General features: G+C 35.6%; 1 protein-coding gene across 3 annotated transcripts in view; it reads left to right on the top strand.

The window, feature by feature from the left end:
* The window catches only part of LOC138708104 (protein SSUH2 homolog), a 228,167-nt gene extending 201,008 nt beyond the window's left edge, over positions 1-27,159 (top strand). For all 3 annotated transcript variants that reach the window (XM_069838294.1, XM_069838293.1, XM_069838295.1), the window contains 5 exons: positions 3,944-4,149; positions 5,892-6,140; positions 15,405-15,598; positions 18,879-19,086; positions 23,883-27,159. In XM_069838294.1, the coding sequence (XP_069694395.1) occupies positions 3,944-4,149; positions 5,892-6,140; positions 15,405-15,598; positions 18,879-19,086; positions 23,883-24,029 (1,004 nt within the window). In that variant the 3' untranslated portion in view covers positions 24,030-27,159. The remainder of the gene's footprint in view (positions 1-3,943; positions 4,150-5,891; positions 6,141-15,404; positions 15,599-18,878; positions 19,087-23,882) is intronic.
* Positions 27,160-27,420: the final 261 nt, after the last annotated feature.

The following is a 27,420-nucleotide window of genomic DNA, read 5'->3' as shown; positions in this document are numbered from 1 at the left end:
GTGTGGATACAAAGGGAAAAATTGGGACGGTGTCCGGTGTAGTTCCTGGGTAGCGCAGTCGGTAGAGCATTCGTGCGCTAAGCGAAGGGTCCCGGGATCGATACCCGGCTCCGGAATATTTTTTTCCTTGAAATTATTCAAGCAGTGATTTGTTATGCTAGTAAAGTAACTGCATTTCACTAAGGCAGTGAGTGGTTCCATCCTCCTGAATGCCACGGACCCCTTAAGGGGGTTGTATATTTTTCACTTGTAAAAAATCAGTAAAATTTAAATGTAATTTCTACATATTCTGAATTAACGTTACGCTGGAATTTGGTATAGTGATTAGACAATACTTCTAAATTAATAAATATTTTTTTAATCAAAAAAACTTTTATTGTTAAGATTAATTATATTTATAACTTGGGAAAGTGCTATTTGTGCAGGTGAAAATGGTTTCGCTGATAATATTTTAATTTTTTTAAATATTTTAAATGTTTTTTTCTCTATTTTATTCGGAATATATGTGTTAATAAATTCTATCATCATTTGAATATATACAGGGTAAACGTTAAGTAATGTCATTAATTTCAGGGGGTTATTCTTTGAGATATTTCAAACAAAAAAGTCAAATACAATTTTGCTTGTTTTTGTTCCTTTGAGATAAAAAATTATTTTATAGGAAACATTTCATAGCGTATTTTGGAAAACTCATTGATTAACAGGGGTGATTTCTCAGGGCATGCTATGCTTGCTGCGCAAGCCCAATATTTTCGTAGAATGTGTATTTCTCAAAATGGCGTTACGTACATTAAACTTTATTTTGATTTTTGGAATATTGTATAGGCGTAATACCATCCGCAGGTTGCACATCGCAAGTATCGCAACGCTTGCTCGTTTCTTGGAGCTACAGGAAATACGTAGAAATAGCGAGAATATGATGCGTGCGCAAGTGCCTTCCTCCTTAGTCCGTCCTAGGCGCACATGCTTCTGTTATGTGTTGTCTGAAGCTCTGGTCCGAGAGCTACACCAACGACTATTTAACGTTACACAGACCAGTATTGATAGCGGGAATGTGCTGTGATTTACGAGTGCAATGTAATTGTATGAGCGGAATGCATATGTTAGCTGCTGCATGTATTATTAATTCTTAAACATTAATTTTAAGTATTGCAATGAGTTCGGAATTGTGTGTCATCGAAACTTTATTATTAAATTCATTTTCCCAAAGGACTATTCAAGAGAAGACAGACGTTATAGAGAATATGTGCGCTCGTTCAGTGCAGCTCAATACAGCAATGTTCTTTGGTTGGCAGGGTCGAAAAAACTAAATAAACTGTTTTGTTGGCCATGTTTGTTATGTATTATATCGAATTTTTACATCTTATAAGCGAATATGATCCATACTCATAATGATTTCATAATTATAAAATAAATTATTTATGTGGGTCCAGTCAGTTTAAGAGAGCAGTGTATTAGGATAATAAACGATTGAAAGAATTTTAGTTTTGTCCTTTAATTGTTTAGAAATTTGGTCCAAACAAAAGTAACATTGTCAATTTCCTTTTCGGAACGAAAAGTTACATTTGTTCATATATAATATCTGCGCATTTAAAGAAAAAACTAAAATTCTTTCAATCATTTTTCATCATAACACACTGCTCTCTTCAATTGACTGAGCATGTTGGAAAAATCCCCTCCCCTACTAACTTAATGGCGTGTGGGGTGAAAGGAAGGGATTAGTGACGTATTCCGATTTGTGACGTACGCCACAATTGGCGCCCAGTTCTGCAAGCTTGTTTTATTATATTAGGTTTAGAGCATGAAGCGAGAATCCTCTTTTGGCATGCCGAGTGCGGCACAGAGGAATACATTGTTTCAGTCGACATTGACCAACGTTTAGAATAACGAATCCTTTATATTTATGCTTTCATTTTTTAATTGACCGATGATTTTCAAAGAAATTATGAAGCTACCATTCTTAACAAAATAAGTAGATTAAGTAATTTATTTAGAGTCTGCGTCTGTTGGTTCATTCTGCAACGAACGAGAATTGATTTTGTTTTATAACTTTTGGGTAGCCACCGGCGTAGCTCAGTCGGCTATGGCACTTGCCTGCCGATCTGGGTTGCGCTCGGGCGTAGGTTCGATTCCCGCTTGGGCTGATTGTCTTGTTGGGATTTTTTTCGAGGTTTTCTCCAACCGTAAGGCGAATGTCACGTAATCTATAGCGAATATTCTGCATCATCTCGCCAAATATCATCTCATTATCACCAGTCCCATCGACGCTAAATGATCTAGTAGTTGATACAGCGTCGTTAAATAGCCAAGTAAAAAAGACTTTTGTGGAGTATAAACAAATTTTAAATGTCATAGTAAGCTTATTAAACAGTAATTATTATTTTTTAATTATGTTGCATGCAAGTTTTGGGCAAATTTGCCAAGTGATGTTCCCAAAACTTGCCCAGCTTAAATTCCTCACTACGTCACGGTATATATTTCGTACATACCAAACACATGTAGACTTGTAAAAGCGCAAAGACTCACTCACTCACTCACTCACTCCCTCACTCAGTCTTTGGCATGAGGAACCTAGGGGAGAGTCGGGTAGTATCGGACATCGGGTAGTATCGGACAGTGCGCTTCTTTCATCTACCACTATATGGTAATACCTGAATGACATGGTTACGTTTCTCTATGCAACATCACAGAAACGTAACCATGTCAATCAGGTACTATCATCGTGTGGTAGATGAAAGAAACTCACTGCTCGATATTACCCGATGTCCGATACTACCCGACTCTCCCCTAATTCTCATACTGTCAGTTCCACAACTAAAGGACCTTGCCCGCACACTTCCACACAATTTACTATGATTGACAGGCCATTTAGAGGAAGATGTCTTGTTACAACTTTACCTGTTGCCACCGTTTGCTTCTGGTTGGACTCTTCTCAATATATTTTTTATTTTCAGATAAATTAAATCAATTGAATAATATTATATTTATTATCAATGTCATGTGTGTGTCTAATGCTTACCTACTTCACTTGCGTGATTCGGGTTCCGCATACTTCGGATAGATGGTAGGACTGTAACCCATTTTTAAGTTGCACACCACTTCGGCTGACCACGTTATGCATGACGTGTATTTGTGGAGAGTTATGATGTACTAGGATGAGTGTATGTGTAAGTGTAGTGTAGGGAATGGATGAAGATGATGATGATGATGATGATGATGATGATGATGATAGAAGAGAAAATCCGGTGCCGGGACGTAGCCTGCTGTTGTCGAATAGCATCAAGGGGGCCGCTAGGCTTAACGTCCCCATCCGACGGACGAATCACTATCAACAGTGACATATGCCTTCTCTTCATATGCACTGCGGAGAGATTTAGGATTTAACCCAGGCATATTGGTGCACAATTTAGTGATTAGGGCCATATTCATAGACATTCTTAGCGCGGGCTTCTGGTAGATGATCAGCGAACTAACGTTTTTCGTATTCATAAACCAGTGTTTGCAATATGATATAATATGTATCCTGTACAAGTAATCAGTTGATAGCCGAGGCTAGTTTAGCACACTCGTAGCGCGGGCTAGCGAAATGTTAATGTATATCACCCTAGAAGTTCTACTAGTCCCGAGGTAGAGATTTTACATGGAAATTTATGGCCCCAACGGGAATCGAACCCGAGCCGGCTAGTCCGAAGGCAGACGCGCTACGACAGAACTAACTCGGCAGACTTTATCAATATCATTATTACTACAAAGACAACAGATCGCCTTTAATGCGTCAGTCAGATTTATGGTTTCCTCAATCCAACTCTTCCCAAAAGGCTCGTTGCTTCTGAAACCAAGAGTATTAGTCCCTTTCTGGTGTTGTGCAAATGATTATGTACAGTTTCAAAAATTAACTTGTAATGAAAAGGAATTAAAAAAAATATATTTCTATCTCTTTTAGTGAGTGTGCCACCACCATCAGCTTTCTTCGCGGTGAACTCTGCGGAAGACACATTGAATCATTCTACCCAGCCTTCACTTCATAACATTTCTGAGCAGAGTGCTCGTCAGGCTCTGATTGCGTACTCCAAGAAGCACTGCTGCTACGGCTCGAGCGCGGCACAGAACATGGCAATAACTAAACTAAAGTACATGTCAGCTTTTCATGTAAGTATGTGTTTTCCATGTGGTTCTCACTAATGCTTTCCGAATTTAATTTGTATGAAGATTTTTTTTCCAGAATTGAAAAAGTTACTTTTCAAAGTAACTGACTTACAGTTGTAGCTATAAACACACAGTTACTAAAATAATATAGCTGTGTTAAGATACCATCTCCAAACCTAGAATGTGTCTGAAATGAAAGGAAATAATGAGCACCTATACACTACGGTATTTGGAAAGGGAAAGGGCCTACAATATTAGTTTAGTAGAACCTCAGCAGAGTACTGCAGAACAGCACTTACAACCGGTTTATATTCGACCGGTTGCAGATCAACTGGCAAGGTTGGACATTCGTTCGGATATCCGGCCTTGAAGCGGTTGTGCCTGGCTAGACAGAACCACAGATATCAAAGACAGAATACCAATACAGGAACTCTGATGACATTTTGTAACTACACAAATGGAGTAATTGAAGGAAATTTACTTTTCCTAATTAAAAAAAGGGTTAGCTTGAAATTCTTAGGAAAATATTTGGGGCTAAGAGGGATGAATTTACAGGAGAATGGAGAAAGTTACACAATGCAGATGCACGCATTGTGTTCTTCACCTGACATAATTAGAAACATTAAATCCAGACGTTTGAGATGGGCAGGGCATGTAGCACATATGGGTGAATCCAGAAATGCATATGGAGTGTTAGTTGGAAGGCCGAAGGGAGAAAGACCTTTGGGGAGGCCGAGACGTAGATGGGAAGATAATATTAAAATGGATTTGAGGGAGGTGGGATATGATGATAGAGACTGGGTTAATCTTGCACAGAATAGGGACTGATGGTGGGCTTATGTGAGGGCAGCAATGAACCTGCGGGTTTCTTAAGGGATTAGGTACAGCTTACAGCAGTAACATTTTTGAAAATATTCAACATTTTTTTTTTCCTCTGTTACTGTATCTTGTACAATAATGAAAATTGGAATGTGTAAAACATTGTCCTTTTGCTATATGAAACAAATATTTTTACGATTAAAAAAAATATTTTTATTTTTCAAAATTCAAAATGGTGGCAGTTACTCTGCAGTGATGAAGCATTACCCTCATAACTCATAAACTTGTTAACTTGTTCATGTTCTCTCGCTTTTATTCTATTGCTGAAACTCATGTTTACAATATCATGCTCTTTCAACTACATTCCTTAATAAATAATATTTTTTTTTATTTTGTGTTAAAAGAAAATACTGGTATTTGACCATTTTTTAAAATGAATTTATTTTTTATCAGACAATCTATCAAAGATAGAGAAGTGATCATGAATCATATTGTAGATATAACATGCATAAATACGCACAAAAATTTTCATCACAGAATGTTGGATAGTTTTTGAGTTATGTGGGAAACGCTTCATCACTGCACAGTGAACTGAATTTTGAAAAAAAAATATATAAATAATTTTTTTTTAAATCGTAAAAACGTTTTTTTTTTCATGTAGCAGAAGGAAAGTGTTTCACACATATTAATTTTCATTATTGCATAAGATAGAGTAATGGGGGAAAAAAATATTCAATATTTCTTAAATTTTACTGCTGTAAGCTGTACCTAACCCCTTAAAAGCCATTTGTAAGTAAGTAATCTTTCAATTTTGATCACCTCAGTCTTCTGTTTCCTCTGAAGTGAAGCAAGTGTCAAAGTTCAATATAATTTTATGTTGCAAGTGGTGCTTCAATATTTAAAACTGTGGACTATCTCTCCAACAGTATGAATTGCAATCGTTTACTGAGAAGCGAGAGACAGCCTGGAAATTCATTCCGTATGGTGGAGGTGAGGTGGATGGGGCAGAGAATGGTCCAGCACCTTTACCTTGGGATATTGTTGTCGAGCCTGCAGAGCTATTCCGGAATGAAGAGAAGTTCATCAGAGTACCACACACATCATCTGTGAAGCAGTGCCACATGTGTAAAGGTGGCGGCTATATCATCTGCTCAGAATGCACCGGCAAGGGTTGGGTATGAAATCTTTGTTACTGACAGAATTAAATAAACCATATCAAAATCTGTATATACATCTTGATTACACAACTTTTAACACTATATCACATCGGAATATGTATTACATGTCTTTCTCGTGTTAAATTATATCGTACCTGGTTAACATGTTTCGGCCTATTATGGGCCTTCTTCAGAACTGGTTGTTGCTGGTCTTGGCGCCTTTTGTTTTGTTTCATGTGGGGGTGTGTTTGTGTAGTGTAATGTGAAGTCAAACACACCCCCACAGGAAACAAAACAAAAGACGCCTAGACCAACAACATCCAGTTCTGAAGAAGGCCCATAATAGGCCGAAACATGTTAACCAGGTACGATAGAATTTAACACGAGAAATCAAAATCTGTCTTAATAATTCGCTAAAAGAATAAATTCATTAAATTATATAGGCTACCGGTACCCACTAACAACAATGAATCACATAGATATTTGAAATGCAATTACAAAATTTATCAACACTTTGGGTATCATAAACTCTGTTATGAAGCCAATACTCTTTCAAAAGCAAACAAGGATAAAGCTTTACAGAACTGTTGGTTTTTCTGACCTATGTTTATTATGACTTTTTGTCTTGTTTCTATGTTCTCTAGTCACCCTTGCAGTTTTTACCTATATGTAGGTACCGGTATATACTAGGACATTCGAAAAATAATAGCAACATAGTTTCTGTTTCACACTAAATTTATTTAGGTTATTTTTGACATTACATACTTCAAATGAGGAGTTTGGTATCAAAGTTGGACAACTCCAGTTTTGTCCATGTTGAATCTTTCGTACACTACTTTTAACACTTGAATATAAATAATTGATTAAATGGCTCTGAGGATGGTGTCAAGTAACACCGAAACAGCTGTAAGCCGCACATGCTTACATAATTAACACGGGTAAGATCGCCATTTAATCAATTATCCAGTTTTTTTTTTTTTTTTTTTTTTTTTTTTTACAGGAGAGGCGAAAAACTAGATTCTTGGAAACCAATGTCACCATTATACGTAAATTTTTTTTAAACATTCTCATGGGTTATAGAAATATTTTTTCAGTCTCAAACTGTGATTAAAATTCATATTCAGGTCGAAATTTAAGTTTAAAAAGTGGAGTTGTCCATCTCTGAAACTAAGTCATGGAGTTGTCTGTTTTTGAAACCACATGAAGCCATATTTAATTAAACTGGATTTGTCTGTTTTTGAAACCAAACGAAGCCATATTTCAAGTGAAATTGTCTACTTTTGAATCTAAGTCCCTTCTAACTCGATTTCAAAGCAAATTTACATAATATAGTACTTATTCATCCACAAACCTATTATATAAACAATCAGCCATGTTAGATTCACGTTGCATGATGGGAAAAGGTGGTACGAATGCGGGCTTCTCATTGGCTACTTAAGGAATTGCCCTAATTTGAAACCAAGCCACAGTGGAGTTGTCTACATTTTGATTCTAAAGCACACAATTAAGTGCTATGTCCGTTTTTCAACCTAAAGAGTTCCAGAATCACATTCAGCACACAAAATTCTCTGAGAAACAATCAATATCTCGAAATTGCAAAAAATGGAGTTTTCTAACTTTGATACTATGCTCCCCAAATATAGTCTCCTGCCACGTCAACAATATGTTGCCATATTCTTGGAAGACGGCAGACTCCATCTGCACCAGTATTTCTAGATATCTCTCTCACTGATCAATCTAAAGCTCTTCAGATGTCAATTCTTGATTGAAAGTGAATGCCTCGCTTCCATCCAACTTGCAATAGTTCAGTATGGTAGGACTTCTCTCCCACAGGCTCCTTGTAATGCCCTAAAACACTAAGTTGCATGTTTTTCTCTTGCAACTTGGATTTTTATGAGCACCTTTGTTCGTACCTTTAGTGCAGTATTATTTACTACAAATCAGAAACAGCCACTGTGTTTACAAAATATGGCTACTTTGAGACTCAATATTGCAAATTTATGAAACAATCGCTGTTCTATTACGTAATACAAGATTTCAATGGTCACTACAAGGAGCACTGATTTACAGAATTGTTGCCATTACTTTTCGAATGCCCTAGTATATATACAGGGTGATTCGCGAGTATTTACCATCCATTACGGAGCATATTTAAGAGGACATTCTGACCAGAAAATGTCATATAAACATTTGTCCTAATCTCAATATTTTCAGAATTAAACTGATTTGAAGTTGTTTGTAAAATACCATTATTCTTGAGTTTTAAGGGTAAAAGAATATTACAGATAAAGAATGAACTATTCAGGAGTATCATTTCTTAAATTAGCTAGTATTCTGAAGCGAAAAATGTGTTGTGAATTCCATAGTTGCTTCGTACAGAATTTTTTTTCCATTTTTGACTACAAAATTACATTTTCTTACATATTTATCACAACAATTGTTACAATCTTGTAAATTCTTTAAGACTGTACATTAGGATGCATAATTAAACTGTAAAGACTCAAGTTCTTAAAGTCGTATGATTTGTAACAATTTTTGTGATAAGTGGGTAACAATGATGTCAATTTTAGTTAAAGATTGAAAAATAAAATCTGTACTTAGCAATTAACAACACATTTTTAGCTTCAGAACACTAGTCAATTAAAGAAATGACACTTCCGAATAGTTCATTCTCTACTTGTAATATTTGTTTACTCGTAAAACTAAAGAAAAAAGGTATTTTACTAACAACTTCAAATTAATGTAAGTTTGAAAATATTTCGATTAGGACAAATGTTTATATAACATTTTTTGCTCAGAATGTCTTCAGTAATAAGCTCCGCAAGTGACGGTAAATCCCCGTGAATCACTCTGTATATTTTTTTATTATTTTAACTGAAACTTAGACATGATGCCGAACCTTTCTAGTAGTTTTTCTTTTTGTTGTAATTGCTGAAACAGGAAGTTTTACACAAAGCCATGACACAATTTGCGCAGATAACATTGGCCACTTTCTTATGTGATGAGCAAACTATATAGTTCCTTCTTTATTCTGAGTGCTGTGAGGCACATATATAAGTTTTTGAACAGTCACGCTAACCTGTAGCTGATTATCAGGATCCTTTATGCAGTTTTCACTGCTGTGGAAGTAGATGTGACAAACTCCTCACAGCTACTCGAGTATTCCTGCTTAGTGCTGTGTATGAACAGTCATTGGTTGCATGCAGCCAAAAATATCTTTGAAACCATATCCTTGAAAAAAAAATATTTCTGATTTGTTTTCTTTTTTTTCCAAAACAAAACTCCAGAGCAATCATCAACATGAAGAGGAAGACAAATTTTTTTGTCCATTTCACAGTTTTCGAAAAACAGGGTTAGTAATGTAGCATTTGGTCCGTAGTATCAACACCTTGCACGAATTTATTATAGCCTCCAGTTATTACTACACTTGTCACTTTTCCACTTTCCTGATTTATTTTGTAGCACCATACAATCATTTTTACAGTAAACAAGGTAAATATAAAATTTGATTTGTTGCTTCCTTGGCCAGATCTGCATGAAAATTTGACTCTAGCAAAAGTAGAATTCCACCCTGTTTTTCTGAGCTTGTTTTTGTAAATTTTTAACAGCCATGTTCTTCACTGGAATATCCTTTTTTGGGGAATTTGCTTCACCATTAATATTGTTGTCTGCTGAGGAACCCACTCTCTCTGAGCGCTTGCATTTGCCCACAATATAAAATCAAATGTATTGTAAGTTGTAAAAACTACTGTCATACACAGACTGCTCTGCACATGCTTAATATAATATAGCCATAGCCTTAAAAAACTCTCTTCTCTTTACAGGAAAACATCAATGCTTATTCATGTTCAATCTTTAGTACACTACTTTTAACACTTGAATACAAATAATTGATTAAATGGCGATCTTACTCGTGTTAATTATGTAAGCATGTAGGGCTTACAGCTGTTTCGGTGCTACTTCACACCATCCTCAGAGCCTTCTGTGTCTCGGTGTCACCTCAACTTCGCTGCCTGTTGTGTGGGTGCATTCATGTGATGAAGAGTTGTGTCAAATAGTGTGTGTGTTCTGAAATTGATTTGTGTGCTGAGTATTTGATGAGGGTGTGTTTTAGTGTGTCTGTATATTTCATATTGTTTTAGTGTGTTGAGTTTTTGGTTTTTGGGTTGTATGTGTAGGATTTCCATGTCTGTATTTATGTTAATGTATGTGTGGTTGGCATTAGTTGTGTGTTCTGCATATGTAGATGTATTGTGTCCTCTGGTTATTGCTTTAATGTGTTCTTTGTATCGAGTTTGGAATGATCTGCCTGTCTGTCCAATGTAGAAATTGTCGCAACTATTGCATGTGAGCTTGTATACGCCTGTGTGGTTGTATTTATTTGTTTTTGTTGTTTGTGTGTTGAGATGTCTTTGTAGTGTGTTTTCTGTTCTGTATGCTATGTTGTATTTCTGTTTTGTGAATGAGGATGCGATCTTGTGTGTGTTTTTGTTTTCGTATGTTAGTGTGATGTATTTCTTGTGTTCTTGTGTTTGTGTTGTGTTTTGTGTTTTTGTGTTTGTTGAGTTTTTGTTTTGTCTTCCTTATGATGTTGTCTATTATGTTTGGGTTGTAACCATTTTCTTGTGCTATGTATTTGATCGTGTTCACTTCTTCATTGTAGTGTTGTTGGCTCATGGGTATGTTGAGTAATCTGTGCACCATTGTCCTGAATGCAGCATGTTTGTGTTGTGTGGGGGTGATTAGATGTGTTGTGTATGTGTGTGGTGGTGGTGGTTGGTTTTCTGTATATTTTGAAGGTGTGTTTGTTGTCAACTTTTGTTCTGGTGATGTCTAGGAAATTTATGGAGTTATTGTTTTCAAGTTCTAGTGTGTATTGGAGTTTTGGGTGTATTTTGTTTATGTATTGATGTAGTTTGTGTATTTGTCGTTTGTTTCCTTTGTATAGTCTGAGTATGTCGTCTACGTATCTGTGCCAGTATATGAAATATACAGACACACTAAAACACACCCTAATCAAATACTCAACACACAGATCAATTTCAGAACACACACAATTTGACACAACTCTTCATCACACGAATGCACTCACACAACAGGCATCGAAGTTGAGATGACGCTGAGACACAGAAGGCTCTGAGGATGGTGTGAAGTAGCACCGAAACAGCTATAAGCCGCACATGCTTACATAACTAACACGAGTAAGATCGCCATTTAATCAATTATTTGTATCAATGTATCAGGGGAAATAATTAACTGCTAGTTCAGAGTGATAGCGGCTTGAGCAGCTGAATACCTGATTCTAATGAGTGAATTGGTAGCATAATTAACATGGAGGCATGAGATAATTACGCTGCCTGTCATTATAATTCACTCTGGCTCCCTCCTATTTCATTGACCCCTTGTTGGGAAATGATATGGGAGTATTATGTGCCATGGAACTACAAACATTAACTTTTCTAGCACAGACATTATTCACGCTATATATGAGCTATTCCATCTCAAATCGACCGAAATATAGAGAAAATTGACCTTACAATTTCTAAATACAATGAAACTTTTTTGTACGTAAAGAACTGTGATACAATGCTTTGTGCAAAGTTTGAGGCATCAGAACTTCATAATGTTTAAATTAAAAATATTTAAATTTATCGTATTTTCATAAAATTTGTAACTTTAAACTGTTGTAGCTTCGAAACCCTTTCACCCAATGATCAAAATCATGGTTTATTTTGATGCTGAGAAATTAAAGTTTATATTGACATATAAACAGATTTTCTTACTTTTTATGGAATTGGAGAAATTTAGATTTTTCCTCATTAAGATGCCTTTGCCAAGGAAAAAATATATATAGTTAGATTCCGCATTGAAAGTACAAATAAACACATATTTTTTACTGATGGCACGTTGATAAGTAATTATTGAAAATATCAAATAAAGAAAATAAATAGTATGCGTGTGAACTAACCAGCTGACTGTGAGGCGGGAGCTAGCCGAGGTAAGCAAGGCCAGGAGACATAAACACGTGATGTGTCATCTAGCATTCATGGTTGTGCTAGCTTTATCACAGGTTTTCATAAACACAGGAGTAAAATGACGCCCAACGCTTGCTTATCTTCAGCTCTCGGCCAGTGCGTGCGGTACTGCGCCATTCAAGTCTAGGCGTGTGAAAATAATCTATTTAATACCCTCGAAACTTATTGCTGTACCACTAACCAAACAATGCCGAATCCCTCTTAATAATGCAGGGTTTTTTCATAATATTTTTTTACATTTTTACAAATTGGCAAAAAGCCTGAAAGTAAGTAAAAATCAGATTATCTGTCTCTCTGTATACAATAAAAATAAGGATTACTTCTTAACATAACCTACCAAATGTCAGCTTCAAAATGAGCTCTCGTTCAATGTTCTGCAGTAAATGGTTCCAGAGTTCTGAGCGCTGAAAGAGGGTTGTTTTTATAAAATAAGCTAAATTTGTCGCTCAATAATACGAAAACCGTTTGACTTTCGATAGTATATTTTTGAAAATGCACTCTCCTCAGCACCTTGTATAAATAGGGGAAAAATTAGAGTATAAAAAATGCGAGGTTTTTTACTGATCGATTTTATATGGAACAGCCCATATTGTCGTCATACAGGCTGAACCAGTTGCCTCCTTTAATTGGGTTTTATGCGATCCACCATTTGTACACCAGCTAAAAACATCGGTCCCTTCTGGTACGCAGTTACCAGGAAATCGTTGTTTGCACGTACCCTTCATTTTAGCAGATATAAGCACTCCTTTACGCCCTGTGTTATTAAAAATGGTTTGAAAAAACCTGCCATAGTTAGATTTTGTTGATTGTATTCCTTCGCTTGCTGACTTTCAGTACTGTGTCTACACCACGTAATGAGTTTCACTATGTGCTATCCTAATTTAAGGTTGAAAAAATTCCGAATATGGGCTTGCAGTAAATCTCACGTGTGAGTTGTTCTCAGTGAATATTTAACACTTCTTGACTTGATTTCCGATATCTCTTTAATTTTTGTGGGAGTGACTGGGTGGGTTAGAGAAAATTTGATGTAGTTTAAAGCACGGTTTTACAAATTATTCTCTGTCTTCAACTATTGGCAAAATAATTAATAGAGATCTTGTCGAGCCTTACAACTTCATCGAAATTAAGTTTTCGATTTGGAACACATTTGGTTGTTCACAATTAAAATTGTGCACAGATTGTAACCTTTTATTTTTTTACTATATTGAGTGAACTGTTATTTCATGTTTCTTTGTCAAAGAGATGTACAGAGCATTCCTATGCAGACCAGTCCCAACTCCACCCTCTACCTAACATAATCAGTTGATGAGTGATCATATGTTGGCAGACAGACAAATCCGTTCACGTTGAAAAAAAATATTAATGAAATGGAATGCAAATGATCAGCGAAATTTTTAAATCTTAGGGAAGGAGAGAAAATGTAAAGTATACAAAATTCATTTTTCCAGTTATAAAAAAAAAAAAAAAAAAAAAAAAAATTATATACTTACTCAATTATAATTTTGTTTTATTAAGTGAGCAATTCATTGTCAAATGTTTCTGAATAGTAAATTTGTGAGGCACTGAAATGCCTGAAAATCTTCTCCTAAATTTTGCTCGACAATGTTTTGAGTTCGTTAACAATGCTCTATCAAATACTAGTTATTTACCGTCGATAGAATTGGATGTATGAGGCTGAGAATTCTTCATAAATTACCTGACATTCATCTTGTAATTGGGATGGGGGGGGGGGAATCTTGAAAATACTCAACCATATAATTAGCCCAAGAAAGTATCAAATGCACTCCAGAGCACAGCTCCAGATTTGACACTTTTTTATTGATCTTCTCCTTGTACAGGTATTCATTCATTCATTCATTCATTCATTCATTCTATTCCATAGATCTTACATGAGCAATGAAGCTTTAAGATGTGGAACAATTCAAAATTTTACAATATTACAATTAAAATTTTTACAATTTTACAATTTAGTAATTTTCTACAATTTTTACAATTTTGTGCAATTTTTTACAATATTTTGGCGAGATGTACTGAGATGAGGTGAGGTCCGAGGATTCGCCAAAAGATTGCCCGGCATTTGCCTTTTGGTTGGGGAAAACCTCGGAAAAACCCAACCAGGTAATCAAATCAAAGGGGTGAAATGAAGTGAGGCCGAGGAACTCGCCGGCTTCAGTCACACGGCTGGGGAAAACCTCGGAAGAAACCATTCAATGAGATCAAAGGGGGATCCATCCCAAGCCCGAACACAGCTCCGGATCAGCAGCCCAGCAAGTCTGCCGACTGAGCTACATCGATGGCTCTACTAAAAATATACAATACATAGCCAATCAGATTATGAAATTTACAAACACAAACGATCATTCATCAGTTGAGCTATATGCATAATACAAAACAAGTAAGTTAATTAAATTTAAGGCATAAACGATTCAATTAGTTGTGATATACAGAAATTGATAATACATATCATGCAAACTACTTCAAATTACAATTTATCAATAGAGCTATACAGATTACTATTCAATTTAAAGCATATACAATTCATCGGCCAAAACTATACAAACATATACAATACAAAGTAGCATACTTTCATTAAGTTATACAAATTTGTGCAATTAATATCAAGTAGATTAATTCAATTTATAATCATAAACAATTCATCAGTTGAGCTATACAGACTACTATACAATTTACAGCATATATAATTCATCAATTGAGCTATACAGACTACCATTCAATTTACAATTCATCAGTAGAGCTATACAGATAGACACACGATGTTCTTGAGAAAACTGAACCATCACCATGAACAGTTAAGGCAACAACACAAGAATTTAATGTGTGAGACCGAAACATGAGGAATGATACTATCAGCAAAGCCACTTTGTTTCTTTGGGATGAGCGCTCCACACTACCATTACAAACCGATGGAGCATGACTGCCTGGGACTCGTTTGTATAGGAATGCTCTGTATATTACCTACTGTTACTTTTCAAATAAACTCTATTTGCACAGTTCTTGACTGGAACATCTTGAATGAAGGGAAACCAATTAGTAATTTAGGTAGAAAGCTGTGTACAGTTGGATTGGCAGCCAGACAACTTCTAATTGTTTTTCTGGTGGGAGAGTTGCAGATATCATGTACGGTATTTCTATCAATTTTTCTTTTCAGGCTACAGTCCTTTGTCTGTATTTTGCATATTAAAAAAGTTCAAAAATAGTAATTAACCACAAGGATTGGATGTTTCAGATTCGTTGTCACATGTGCACTGAGAATGGGTTCAGGACCCAGATGACCACAGCTAACTGCATGCATTGTTCCATGTCTCGTTATGGTCGTGGACGCAGGGAGTGCTCGAATTGTAACGTGAAGGGAAAGTTGGCTTGCTCGTCTTGTGAGACCTATGGCCACATACTCTGTTACATTCAGCTTACTGTTTCCTGGTTAGTACTTTCTGGTATTTCATTGATAGTACTTAATAAGCTGTCACAATTTTCCCAATCTAGGTGGACAAAAATAAAATTTCCACTTGTTTCGTTAGACATAGGTGATATGAATTCATATTGTTTAATACTTGGAGAATGTTATGAGGAATAGCTTTTACTGTTTTATCAGCAGCAAACTATTTTTAGAAGGGTATAGACCAGCCGTGGCGAAAATATGACTCGCGAGCACATTGTGGCTCACAATGATAGCTATGCATTTCTCTTGCTTCCTACCTCCCCCAACCCACACCCTCTCAGTCAAACTCCGTTCCATTTGTATTTGTCTCTTAACTGCGAGTGGCGTATCGTCGCAATGTCTCTCTCGAAACCATGTACCTCTACAAAAACGAAAGTTTCAAGTAGGATGGGAGGCCACATTTTTTTGCTGACAATATGATGACAATATTAAATGTATGATTTGTTCACAAGTATTACGAGGAAAAGGTTGTATAACATAAAACGGCATTATACTACATGTTACTCACGAAACATTAAAAGGTTATTATTATTATTATTATTATTATTATTATTATTATTATTATTATTATTATTATTACTACTACTACTACTACTACTACTACTACTACTACTACTATTATCATCATCATCATCATCATCATCATCTCTGTACGTCAATACTTTTTCAGCAGATGTACGAATAATACGGTTAGATCTTCAATTAAACTCACAATTTACAATGTAATGTTAAATGAAAGCTAGATGTAAAGACTTGACAAATGTTAAACTTTTCAAATCTTTGCCAAAAATAAATATCCGAAGCTTCGTTCTTTTGGTTGCTCTGTTGAAGCCATATTCGCTATAACTTATGTTTGTGAAAAATTATTTTCAACAATGAAAATAGTAAAAACCAAATTTAGGTCACGATTGACAGACAAATACCTTCGTGATCAACTATGACTGGCAGTAAGTGGCATAATTCCTGATTTTGAAACTCTGTCGCAGAGACATTCTGAAGACAGTTAATTTTAGGTTGTGATATTGTTCATTTATTGTTCATTTCTTTCTTCGTTACATGTACTAAACATTAGTTTGTAGCCTTGTACTGTATAAAATTATATTTAAGTGCTTGACATAAGGAAAATGAAAATCCGTTAATAAGTCAGACAGTTGCTTCACTTCCCCTTCGGGTGTCCGCCTCCCTCCACAGGTGCTATGCACGTTGCAGTTACACAGTGGCTCAGCGCACGATCACATTTTCGCCACGGCTGGTATAGACAATGAGTTCTTTCAAACACTTCTCGCTCTTGTTCAGTCATAGACAGAGAGGCTTACTACATAGGTGAAAAAGAGCTAATTGTTAGTGATTTATTGTGTTGTGAGACATGGAATCTGTAGAGATAGGTATATTTTTACAAATGTAATTTCAAGTTTGTAAAGTATTACACACTTGCCTTTGGTTCAGTTACACTGTATGTCACAATGTATCAATCTGATGCAAGACACTTGTAGTCTCACACAGCCTAATGGCTAAAGCAGTTGAGTGACACTGACTTGTAGTAAGTTTGAAGATAGGAAGGTATTGTAACGGGAAATCTGTAACAATGGAAATTAAAAAATTGGCGGTAGAAAAACTTACACTTGTATCAATCTGATACACATGCGACCGATGGAAGGTTAAACACTGTATCATGCATTTTTCTGTACAGATCAGGCTGTAATATGACATTATTTTTTTCAGATTTCATGAATAATTGAAAGAAAATTTCACAATCTATAAAAAGTGAACAAAATTAAATTGGGTTATATATCAGATAATCAGATTATATATCAGAGATATTTTTACACAACATAGAACAAACATACATACTCAACAATGAACACAACAAATATGCAGACAACCTAATATACTGGCACAGATACGTAGACGACATACTCATACTATACAAAGGAAACAAACGACAAATACACAAACTACACCAATACATAAACAAAATACACCCAAAACTCCAATACACACTGGAACACGAAAACAATAACTCCATAAATTTCCTAGACATCACCATAACAAAAGTTGACAACAAACACACCTTCAAAATATACAGAAAACCAACCACCACCACCACACACATACACAACACATCTAATCATCCCATACAACACAAACATGCTGCATTCAGGACAATGGTACACAGATTACTCAACATACCCATGAGCCAACAATACTACAATGAAGAAGTGAACACAATAAAATACATAGCACAAGAAAACGGTTACAACCCAAACATAATAGACAACATCATAAGGAAGACAAAACAAGAACCTAACAAACACAAAAACACCTAAAACACAACACAAACACAAGAACACAAGAAATACATCACACTAACATACGAAAACAAAAACACATACAAGATCGCATCCTCATTCAGAAAACAGAAATACGACATAGCATGCAGAACAGAAAACACACTACAAAGACATCTCAACACACAAACAACAAAAACAAATAAATACAACCACACAGGCGTATACAAGCTCACATGCAATAGTTGCGACAGTTTCTACATTGGACAGACAGGCAGATCATTCCAAACTCGATACAAAGAACACATTAAAGCAATAACCAGAGGACACAATACATCTACATATGCCGAACACATAACTAATGCTAACCACACATACAATAACATAAATACAGACATGGAAATCCTACATATACAACCCAAAAACCAAAAACTCAACACACTAGAACAATATGAAATGTACAGACACACCAAAACACACCCTGATCAAATTCTCAACACACAGATAAATTTCAGAACACACACACTATTTGACACCACATTTCAACACTTTTCAACAATCGAACCCACCCACACAACAGGCAGCAAAGTTCGAGATGACGCCGAGATCTAGTAGGCTCTGAGAATGCTGTGAGGAAACACCGAAACAGCTGTAAGCCGCACATGCTTACATAATTAGCACGAGTAAGATCGCCATTTAATCAATTATTTAAAATTAAAAGTTTAGGCAGTGTATAATTAGTTAAAATATGTAAAATGAATAAAATCAGTTGCATTCAAATGGGTAGTCATGCTGAGATACGCAGTATCATCACCTGTCCTGGATTCCTGACGAGAGAATCTGGCAACCCTGTTTGTTCTCATAGCATAGTTCACACATAGCCAAAGAATGCAGAAGACGGGGAACATAATTGCACTGAAACTGAACAATAATATGTACAGTACTATTACTAAGAATGCTGAATTCTGTGCAGGAAAACCAACACTTCAGAATACATTATTGAAAATATATCTCTGCCAGAGCGAATAGTTCGCTTTGCATCCGGTCAAGTTGCCTATGAAGAGGAAGGTGTCCGTGTGGTTCCACTTACGGCATTTCCTGACGAAGCTATAAATATGGCATCAGCTCAACTGATACATCAACATGGCGTGAAATTCCAAGAAAGAAGGATTTTGGCACAGGTAAATGGATATGAAATTTTGACTGATCTGTGTTCTGTGTCTGTCATGTGCATAATTAGTAGGGACCTGATTTTTATGTAATATCAAGGTGTGAAATATGTACATATTTATGTAAGAAAAATAAGCTGAATATGTACCAAAATATGCAAAATCATGAAAATATGTAATATCAGTATTTGGCAGGTATAGGATAGGTAAGACTCTCCAGTTGTGATACCATAGAGCACCCAACTTTTTTATTTTTTCATCTGTAGTCCATCGCAATCCATGATTTTATTTTTGTCATTAGGGTTGAATATACAGGGACCATTTTAGTTAGTTAAAAGCAGTAGATAATATCACTTGCACTTTATACTGTAAGTACTAAAACTAGAGAACTGAGTGAAATGAATCACACAACAGTACTGAAAGCACTGTTTCGCTTTACTGGATTAGAAGAAAATAAGAGGAGATGTGGGTCACATGCATTTTAGCTGCTCCCTGTAAGAAACAAAGTACCTACTAAAATCTCAAAGTATAGACATTTAAAAACTTGTTTGAAAAGTGACATTCCTGTCCCATTCAGAAGGGTAGGATTATTCCAGCCGAGAACCATACTTTCTAATTGCTCGGAAACTCCCATTTCCGTATAGGTCTACTAAATTCAAAGTAAAGAGGTCAAGCAATAACCTGAAAAGCTATTTATTTTAATCTTTCAACATCTTTCCAGTTTGTTCCTTTACTTCAGCTTCTTTTCAAAAGTCAGTTACTTTATTGCGGCTCATGCCAGACTTGACACGGGTTTTCCCTGGAAGGATTAGGAAGAGGGTGGGTAAGGTTGCAAATTGTATGAGAACGGCTTGTTAAGATGTGTGCAGAACAATTATAGTTCGAGACAAATCATGTCGTTATCTTCCCATTCCACCGCATGAAGGCAACGCTACTTTCTCAGTGATTTTTACAATACAAGTTAGTTGTATGAGAAAGGTTGGCTTTTGTTCACTCATATTTACAGTGGGTGATATGGGGTGAGTGCCTCTATTACTTCCTGGAACTAAGAATGTTATGTTTCGTCCCGAAATATATCCTTTCTTGGGTAGGTAAAAAGGCTTTTTAAATCTGTGTATTTCAAATTGTAAACTTCCCTAGCAGAAGTTTTTTTTTTTTTTTTTTTCCTTTTAGAGAAGTAAAAATGAATGAAACCCCTAAATATGTAGATTTATATAATATCAAGCCATAATATGTAATGTGGCATACATATGTAAAATTATGTAGTATCAAATTTTAATATATTAATGGTAATTACAAGATTCGCAAAGATTTGTTATTTATATACGGTTAGGTTGAAAGGAATGTAATATGTAATTACATAAAAATCTGGTCCCTAATGTTCATGTGGGACACACTTGATCCTAGAAATTATAACACGATAAAATTTGTATCAACTGTTTACAAAGCTCCAGATTTTGATCTTTGGATTCATTCATCCAGTGTTCTGCCCATGAGTAGGTCTTTCACTGCAAACACACTCCATATAAAGCACTTCGCTAGTCTTTTCCTTAGTTCTTTTTCCAGTGGTCCACAGAAGATGCTCCTTTTTCTATTAAAAGATTTCTTGGCCATTGCTATCCTCCTTTTGACATTCTGACAGCAGCTCACGTTACTGCTTATAGTAAACTCTAAGTATTTGTAGCTGTCCACTTGATCTACTGCCCATTTAGAATTCGAATGTCATATAGGCTACTGTTAACACTTCTCGTAGGCACGTGGTAATTTAGGTATATTTTTGGGATGTTCTGGTACCATACACATGATAGTTGAATTTGTTTTAAAGAAATCTATATTTTGATGAATAAAGCACACCATTTCTAAAATATATATGTAGGATATTCAAATTTTCAAATTTCAAATTTATTCACAATTTACATTTGAAATGATACATATGAATACATACCCGAAATGAGCATATGCTCATGCTCGGGTACAGTCCAGTAGTCTACATAAATTTTACAGAGATCACTAATAATGTTGATGATAGAAATAATAGTAACAATAATAATAATAATAATAATAATAATAATAATAATAATAATAATAATAGAATAATCGTGACGGAGATGATACAAAGATACTAATACAAATTAATTCATTAATAATAATAATAATAATAATAATAATAATAATAATAATAATAATAAAACAAAAATATTTACAATAATAAAATAAATACTAAGACGGATAAAATAAAATATAAAATCACTTAGCGAGAGTTAACACAACTTAAATAAACTTATAATAACCAGGAAAAAAATGACGAACTCGAAAATCAACAGAAAAGTTCGTTGTATCGCAGACGACAGCAACCGCCGTATTGACATTGTGTTATGCATTATTGGTAGTAGGGGGGGAGCCGAAGGTCTACGTAACTGCCGTTCTGTTCGAATCTTCTCATACACTCATGGGAAGTTAATGCTGAAAAACAAAATGTCTACGAGTCAAACTTTTCATTGTTAGGTAAAATTTTTAATTTTCTGAAAATGTTTATACTTTCACCTCGAATAGGGACATTTATTTTCATTTGTTGGATGACTCTATTTAATTTTCTCTAATTGGGTGTATAGAAATGGATTTACTGCAGAATGTTAGTGTCCTTGATGTTCTGAAGTATTGAATAATAATCAGTGAATCTCAGATCCAACCTTGTTTTGTGTGTTTTGTAAGGATAGGACCCTTTGACCTTCAGGCAGCCTACTCTTTATTGTTCATAATGTGATGATGGAAAATAATGGAACACTACTGATGGTAGAGGGGACTAGAATGTTCCACGAATCTGTTGCTGATGAAACTTAAGTTTCTCCCTCTTACTTACTTACTTATTTACTTATGGCAGTGGTCGTCAGCACTTGCTGAAATGTGCAACGGGTAAGCGGTGCTGTCCCGCATGCACCTTCGTGCAACAGTAAGAGATAGAGAGCATATCCGCTAGCAGCTACGAGTGTACCATGGTGCACTGCGTTTTTCGCGGGTAAGAGAGGCTAGCCCCAGGGTGCTCTGCACTGACAACCCCTGACTTACGGCTTTTAGAAACCCGGAGGTTCATTGCCACCCTCACATAAGCCCGCCATCAGTCCCTATCCTGAATACTTACGTTGCTGTCAGTGTTTATTCTCGATTGCCTTCTGTATGTTATGCGTAATGTGCATAATCTTCCTACATGTTCATCCATTCATAATTATTCTACCCGTTCCAGACTTGACATATACTTCACCAAGTACAAATATAGTACTACAAGCAATAGTTTTATTTCCATATCTTATAAACTTTATAATTTTTTACCATTGCATATAAGAAACACGTCATATTTTACTTTCAGAAGGTTGGTGAGGAGGACATTGATGGCAAATCCAATCTACAGTGTCAGTGATTTTAGCAATATTACGTTTTAGATACTGTTTGTTTTAACCTCATGTAATTGACAAATCTGTACATTTAAACCTGATTTTATACTATTTCTTTTAAAACTTTTAACCTGTTTTTGTGATTATCTGGTGATCGTATATTTATTTTTGATTTTATTTTTACTTTTATTCATATTGTAGTAGCCATGTGTTATATATACTTACTTACTTACTGGCTTTTAAGGAACCCGGAGGTTCATTGCCACCCTCACATAAGCCCGCCATTGGTCCCTATCCTGAGCAAAATTAATCCATTCTCTTTCATCATATCCCATCTTCCTCAAATCCATTTTAATATTATTTTCCCATCTACGTCTCGGCCTCCCTAAAGGTCTTTTTCCCTCCGGCCTCCCAACTAACACTCTATATGCATTTCTGGATTCACCCATACGTGCTACATGCCCTGCCCATCTCAAACGTCTGGATTTAATATTCCTAATTATGTCAGGTGAAGAATACAATGCGTGCAGTTCTGTGTTGTGTAACTTTCTCCATTCTCCTGTAACTTCATCCCTCTTAGCCCCAAATATTTTCCTAAGAATCTTATTCTCAAACACCCATAGTCTCTGTTCCTCTCTCAAAGTGAAAGTCCAAGTTTCACAACCATACAGAACAACCGGTAATATAACTGTTTTATAAATTCTAACTTTCAGATTTTTCGACAGCAGACTGGATGATAAAAGTTTCTCAACTGAATAATAACAGGCATTTCCCATATTTATTCTGTGTTTAATTTCCTCCCGAGTATTCTTTTTATTTGAAGGATTCGTAACAAGCTGTTTTTTTACGGTGAAGGGTTGTTAGACCTTCGCCCAACCCCCAAGCTGGAGGACCACCCCTCATCGGCTGTCCGTGACTGCTTATTCAATATATTCACAGCTACCCTCCATATCTGGAGGCCGTCTCCTCGATCCGCAACCTGAGGATGTGCCATGCTGTGGTGATAGGGACCCACAATACATGGATATATATATATATATATATATATATATATATATATATATATCTACTCTGTCGTTGTCTATGGCTGTAAATCGCTGAATGACATTAAATTCATCTATCTATCTATGTAACATTAATCCATTCTCTACCATCATATTCCACTTCTCTCAAATCCATTTTATATTATCCTCCCATCTAAGTCTCGTTCTCTCAAAAGGTCTTTTTCCCTCCGGTCTTCCAACTAACACACTATATGCATTTCTGGATTCGCCCATACGTGCTACAAGCTCTGCCCATCTCAAACGTCTGAATTTAATGTTCCTAATTATGTCAGGTGAAGATAAGTTTCTCCCTCTGGCGAAAGATTTGGTAATTTACTGTGGAAATATTTGTGAGACATGTTGGTTTGTTCCGCAGCGCCAGCAGGTGCGTGCAGTGCCCATCACGTCTGTGAAGTACAAATGGAAGCGCCATAACGGAGAGTTCTGGCTGTGCGGCTACGAGAACAAAGTCTACGCACCTGATTACCCACAGACCTGCTCCTGTGGCTGCTGCATCTCTTAGAAGCTATCGGATATGACACCCATTTTGTAAGCAGTTTCTCTGACACTGAATTCGACTATTTTATGAAAGATTTAGTTCATTTAACCTTGAATATTTTTGACCTTGTTGATTATCAAAGTTGTATTTTATTCCATGTTCAGTAAATGTTATTGTTAACAGTATTATCACACTATATGAGTAGTATATTAAGAACATCTTCCATTAGGTATTTATTTTATAACATCTTAAAGTAGAAACCAAATTAAAAACAAAGTTACATTATTTATACTGTTTTCGCTGTAAGAAAAATCCTAATGTAAACATAAGCACGTTGCTGTCATACCCATGATTGGCTCACAGTCGAAACACTCACATGACGCAGGAAAATATAGTTCGTATTTGGAAACCACTATCTTGTATTATTTGAAAATAAAAAATTGAATTCTAGTTGTTAAATACGATGAAACATTTAACTTCACTCATGTGTAAAACGCTGTGTAAAAGAAAAGCTACTTTTATATTTTGTTATGTACTATGAACGCGGATGAATACCAACAGTAATACTGAGGTAGTCTGTTCTTGTAACAAGCTGACGTCACTTGAGCTCGTAGTAACAACTGTTGTTCACGTAAGTTAGTATTGAAGTATGGCTTCTGTATCCTCAACTGTCCATTGTGAAGATATAAGACTTAAAAATAATTTAATTACAGTAATTATAAAGTAAATGTTTCCTAAACAAATGAATGCATAGTAGTGAGGTTAGGCCTACTTGACGAGTAACGGGAATTGTTTAACATGAAACAGAATGTACAACAGTAGGCGGGAACACGTACTGAGAATCTATGGCGCCAAACAGCGGCCACGTGCTATTGTATACATTAGGATTTTTCTTACAGCGAAAAGATTATAGTGATATTTGGTTATATTTGAAAGTGTGTTTTAATGCCATAGAAACTATTTGTTGCTATGCTGCTGTTTATATTTTGTTTAAATGTTTGTGTATCTAGCTTGAAATTTACTTTTGATTCAGAAATGAAATCGAATGGAGGAATAAAAATATTAAAATTTTAGTTAAAAATAGTGTCATGATGTTTACAATATAGGCCTACTACATTGGCCTATTGTAATGTGAGCAAATGTTGGGTGTTTGTTTATAAGGCTGTAGAATAGTTATTTCTTATTATGTTTTTAAATGAACAGTGGAGTGAATTGATAACATTCCTCCAATAAATAACAACCAAGTGCTATTATCTCGTGTTACACTGGTCCACTGAACCACTCGATCAGTGGTGTCATTCTAATTTCTTAACAGCTGGTTCTCTCCACTAATAACTACAAATTCTATAATTTTAATGCCAAAAATATTTAGTAAGCTAATGAGGAGCTACAAATAAAGGAAAAACTGCAATGTAATATGCTATTACAGAATTATGTGTCGAGTAATTATTTAAAAAACTCGCAATTGCTGACTTGCATCATGAAGAAGCGAAGTACAGAATATTCACAACACTGACGGTCACACATCGCTACTTTTGCTGCGCAACTTTTGTACTGCAGCTGCAAAAGTTGCAGTTAATCTCATATTTATAACCATCGGAATTAGGTAAAAATCTATAGGAACACAAAGAAATAAATTTTCTTTGAATATTCTTCAATTTAGCCAAGTCAGTGGAAGTAATGGAGTTCCATACAACAGCTACATATTCGAGCTTGGATCTAACCAACATATAGTATAAAATTAATAGACAAAGGAGTGGAAAAGGAATAAGTTATAGATCTAATTAGACCAAGCATTCTTAATGAATGGATATAAATATATTGGGCATGATCATGGAAATATAATTTAGAATCAAGTAAGACACCAAGATCTCTAATACAATCTTTTATGACATTATTAGGAGAATAATTAAATTTTATAGCAGTAGTTTTTCTTGAGATGGAAATGACAAAAGTTTTGGGTTGATTAATTTTCATTTCATTTTCAACAGACCATAGTGCAATTGAATTAATATCATTTTGAAGAATTTGGCAATCAACCAGATTATTAATTTTACGAAAGAACAATGTAATAATGTGATCGAGCTGTATTGTTGTAAATTTTTTAATGGTTTCTTCTGCAATATTATAAAGCTCGATAATTTCGTGTTAAATTAATTAGCTTCCTTTCTGTAAAAGGCTAATTTTTTAAACTTAAACATTTAACAACCAGTTCTAAGAACTGCGACAAATTTAAGAAGTGGGTCAGGTGAACCATTGTGAACTGGTAGAATGACACCACTGCACTTGGTACATAATTGAGTAGCCGCCCTGACAAGGTTGTAACCCTCATTTCTCATTTCGTGAATAGTGGTTGTTAATGATGCGCTATGTGTAATGCTTGTACTTGCTTCAAAATCAGCACACATGTCTGATTGTCAACCTTGCTTTAAAAAATTTAAAGTATGTACAGTACAATGTGTTTTACCTCATTTTTTAAGAATTTCGTATTTGCTGGTTACAACCTTATTCTGGGTGGCAATTCAATTTTAAAGTGTTGTGTTACTTTGTCACTAATCATATCTGATAGGATATATATTGATATTTTGATTACTGCAACACATATGGACGTAAATTGAAATAGTATACTTGAGAATCATAGAGACCTGCTAATAACAGCAGGTTTTATATCATAATAGCTTATGTAAAGGAATCTAGCGCACAAATAGAAAGCAGTAGTCAAAATGTGTTCATACAACACGAAATTGCTATAAAATTAATATTTTTGGAGACTTATTAAGTATCTTACCTCGGTGTAAACAAAACTTTGGTGCATTTACACTTTTCAAGCTATAAGATGTGTTAGCAAAACACTCCATAATGTTAAGTGTTCGCGTAGGCTACCGCGGCTGGTGTACATGGTTTGTGGATAAGCTTCAGGGCTTCTACCGCATTGTCTTGGTGTTATTGGCTGATGTTTCGACCGCTGTGTTGTGGCCATCTTCAGAGCAGTTGTTGGATAAGGAAATAGTCTGCCAGTACTTATATATATAGTAGTCTCGATGGGGGGGAGTGCTTGCTGTGATAGGTCGTAGGTTCTCCTTCTGGCATCTGATTGGTCCTACATGGTCCAATCCGGTTGAGGTCTGTATGAAGGTGAGTATTCATATTAAATATTGGCTCTCATAAGGTCCGAAAGAGTGACCTTGATACCGTGCCCGTTGTCCGGATGAAGGGGGGGGGGCGCCGCGTACATTGGAGACCTGGTTTCTCGTTCCTCCAACCCGATTGGACCACGTAGGACCAAGCAGATGCCAGAAGAAGAACCTACAACCTATACTTAGGAACGAGAAACCAGGTCTCCACATGTACGTGGTGCCGCCCTTCATCCGGACAACGGGCACGGTATCAAGGTCACTCTTTCGGACCTTATGAG

Source organism: Periplaneta americana, chromosome 10 (assembly GCF_040183065.1).
Source record: "Periplaneta americana isolate PAMFEO1 chromosome 10, P.americana_PAMFEO1_priV1, whole genome shotgun sequence".
NCBI classification, from domain to species: Eukaryota; Metazoa; Arthropoda; class Insecta; order Blattodea; family Blattidae; genus Periplaneta; species Periplaneta americana.
Note: the sequence above shows the minus strand (reverse complement) of the source record. Positions and strands in the feature narration are given on the sequence as shown.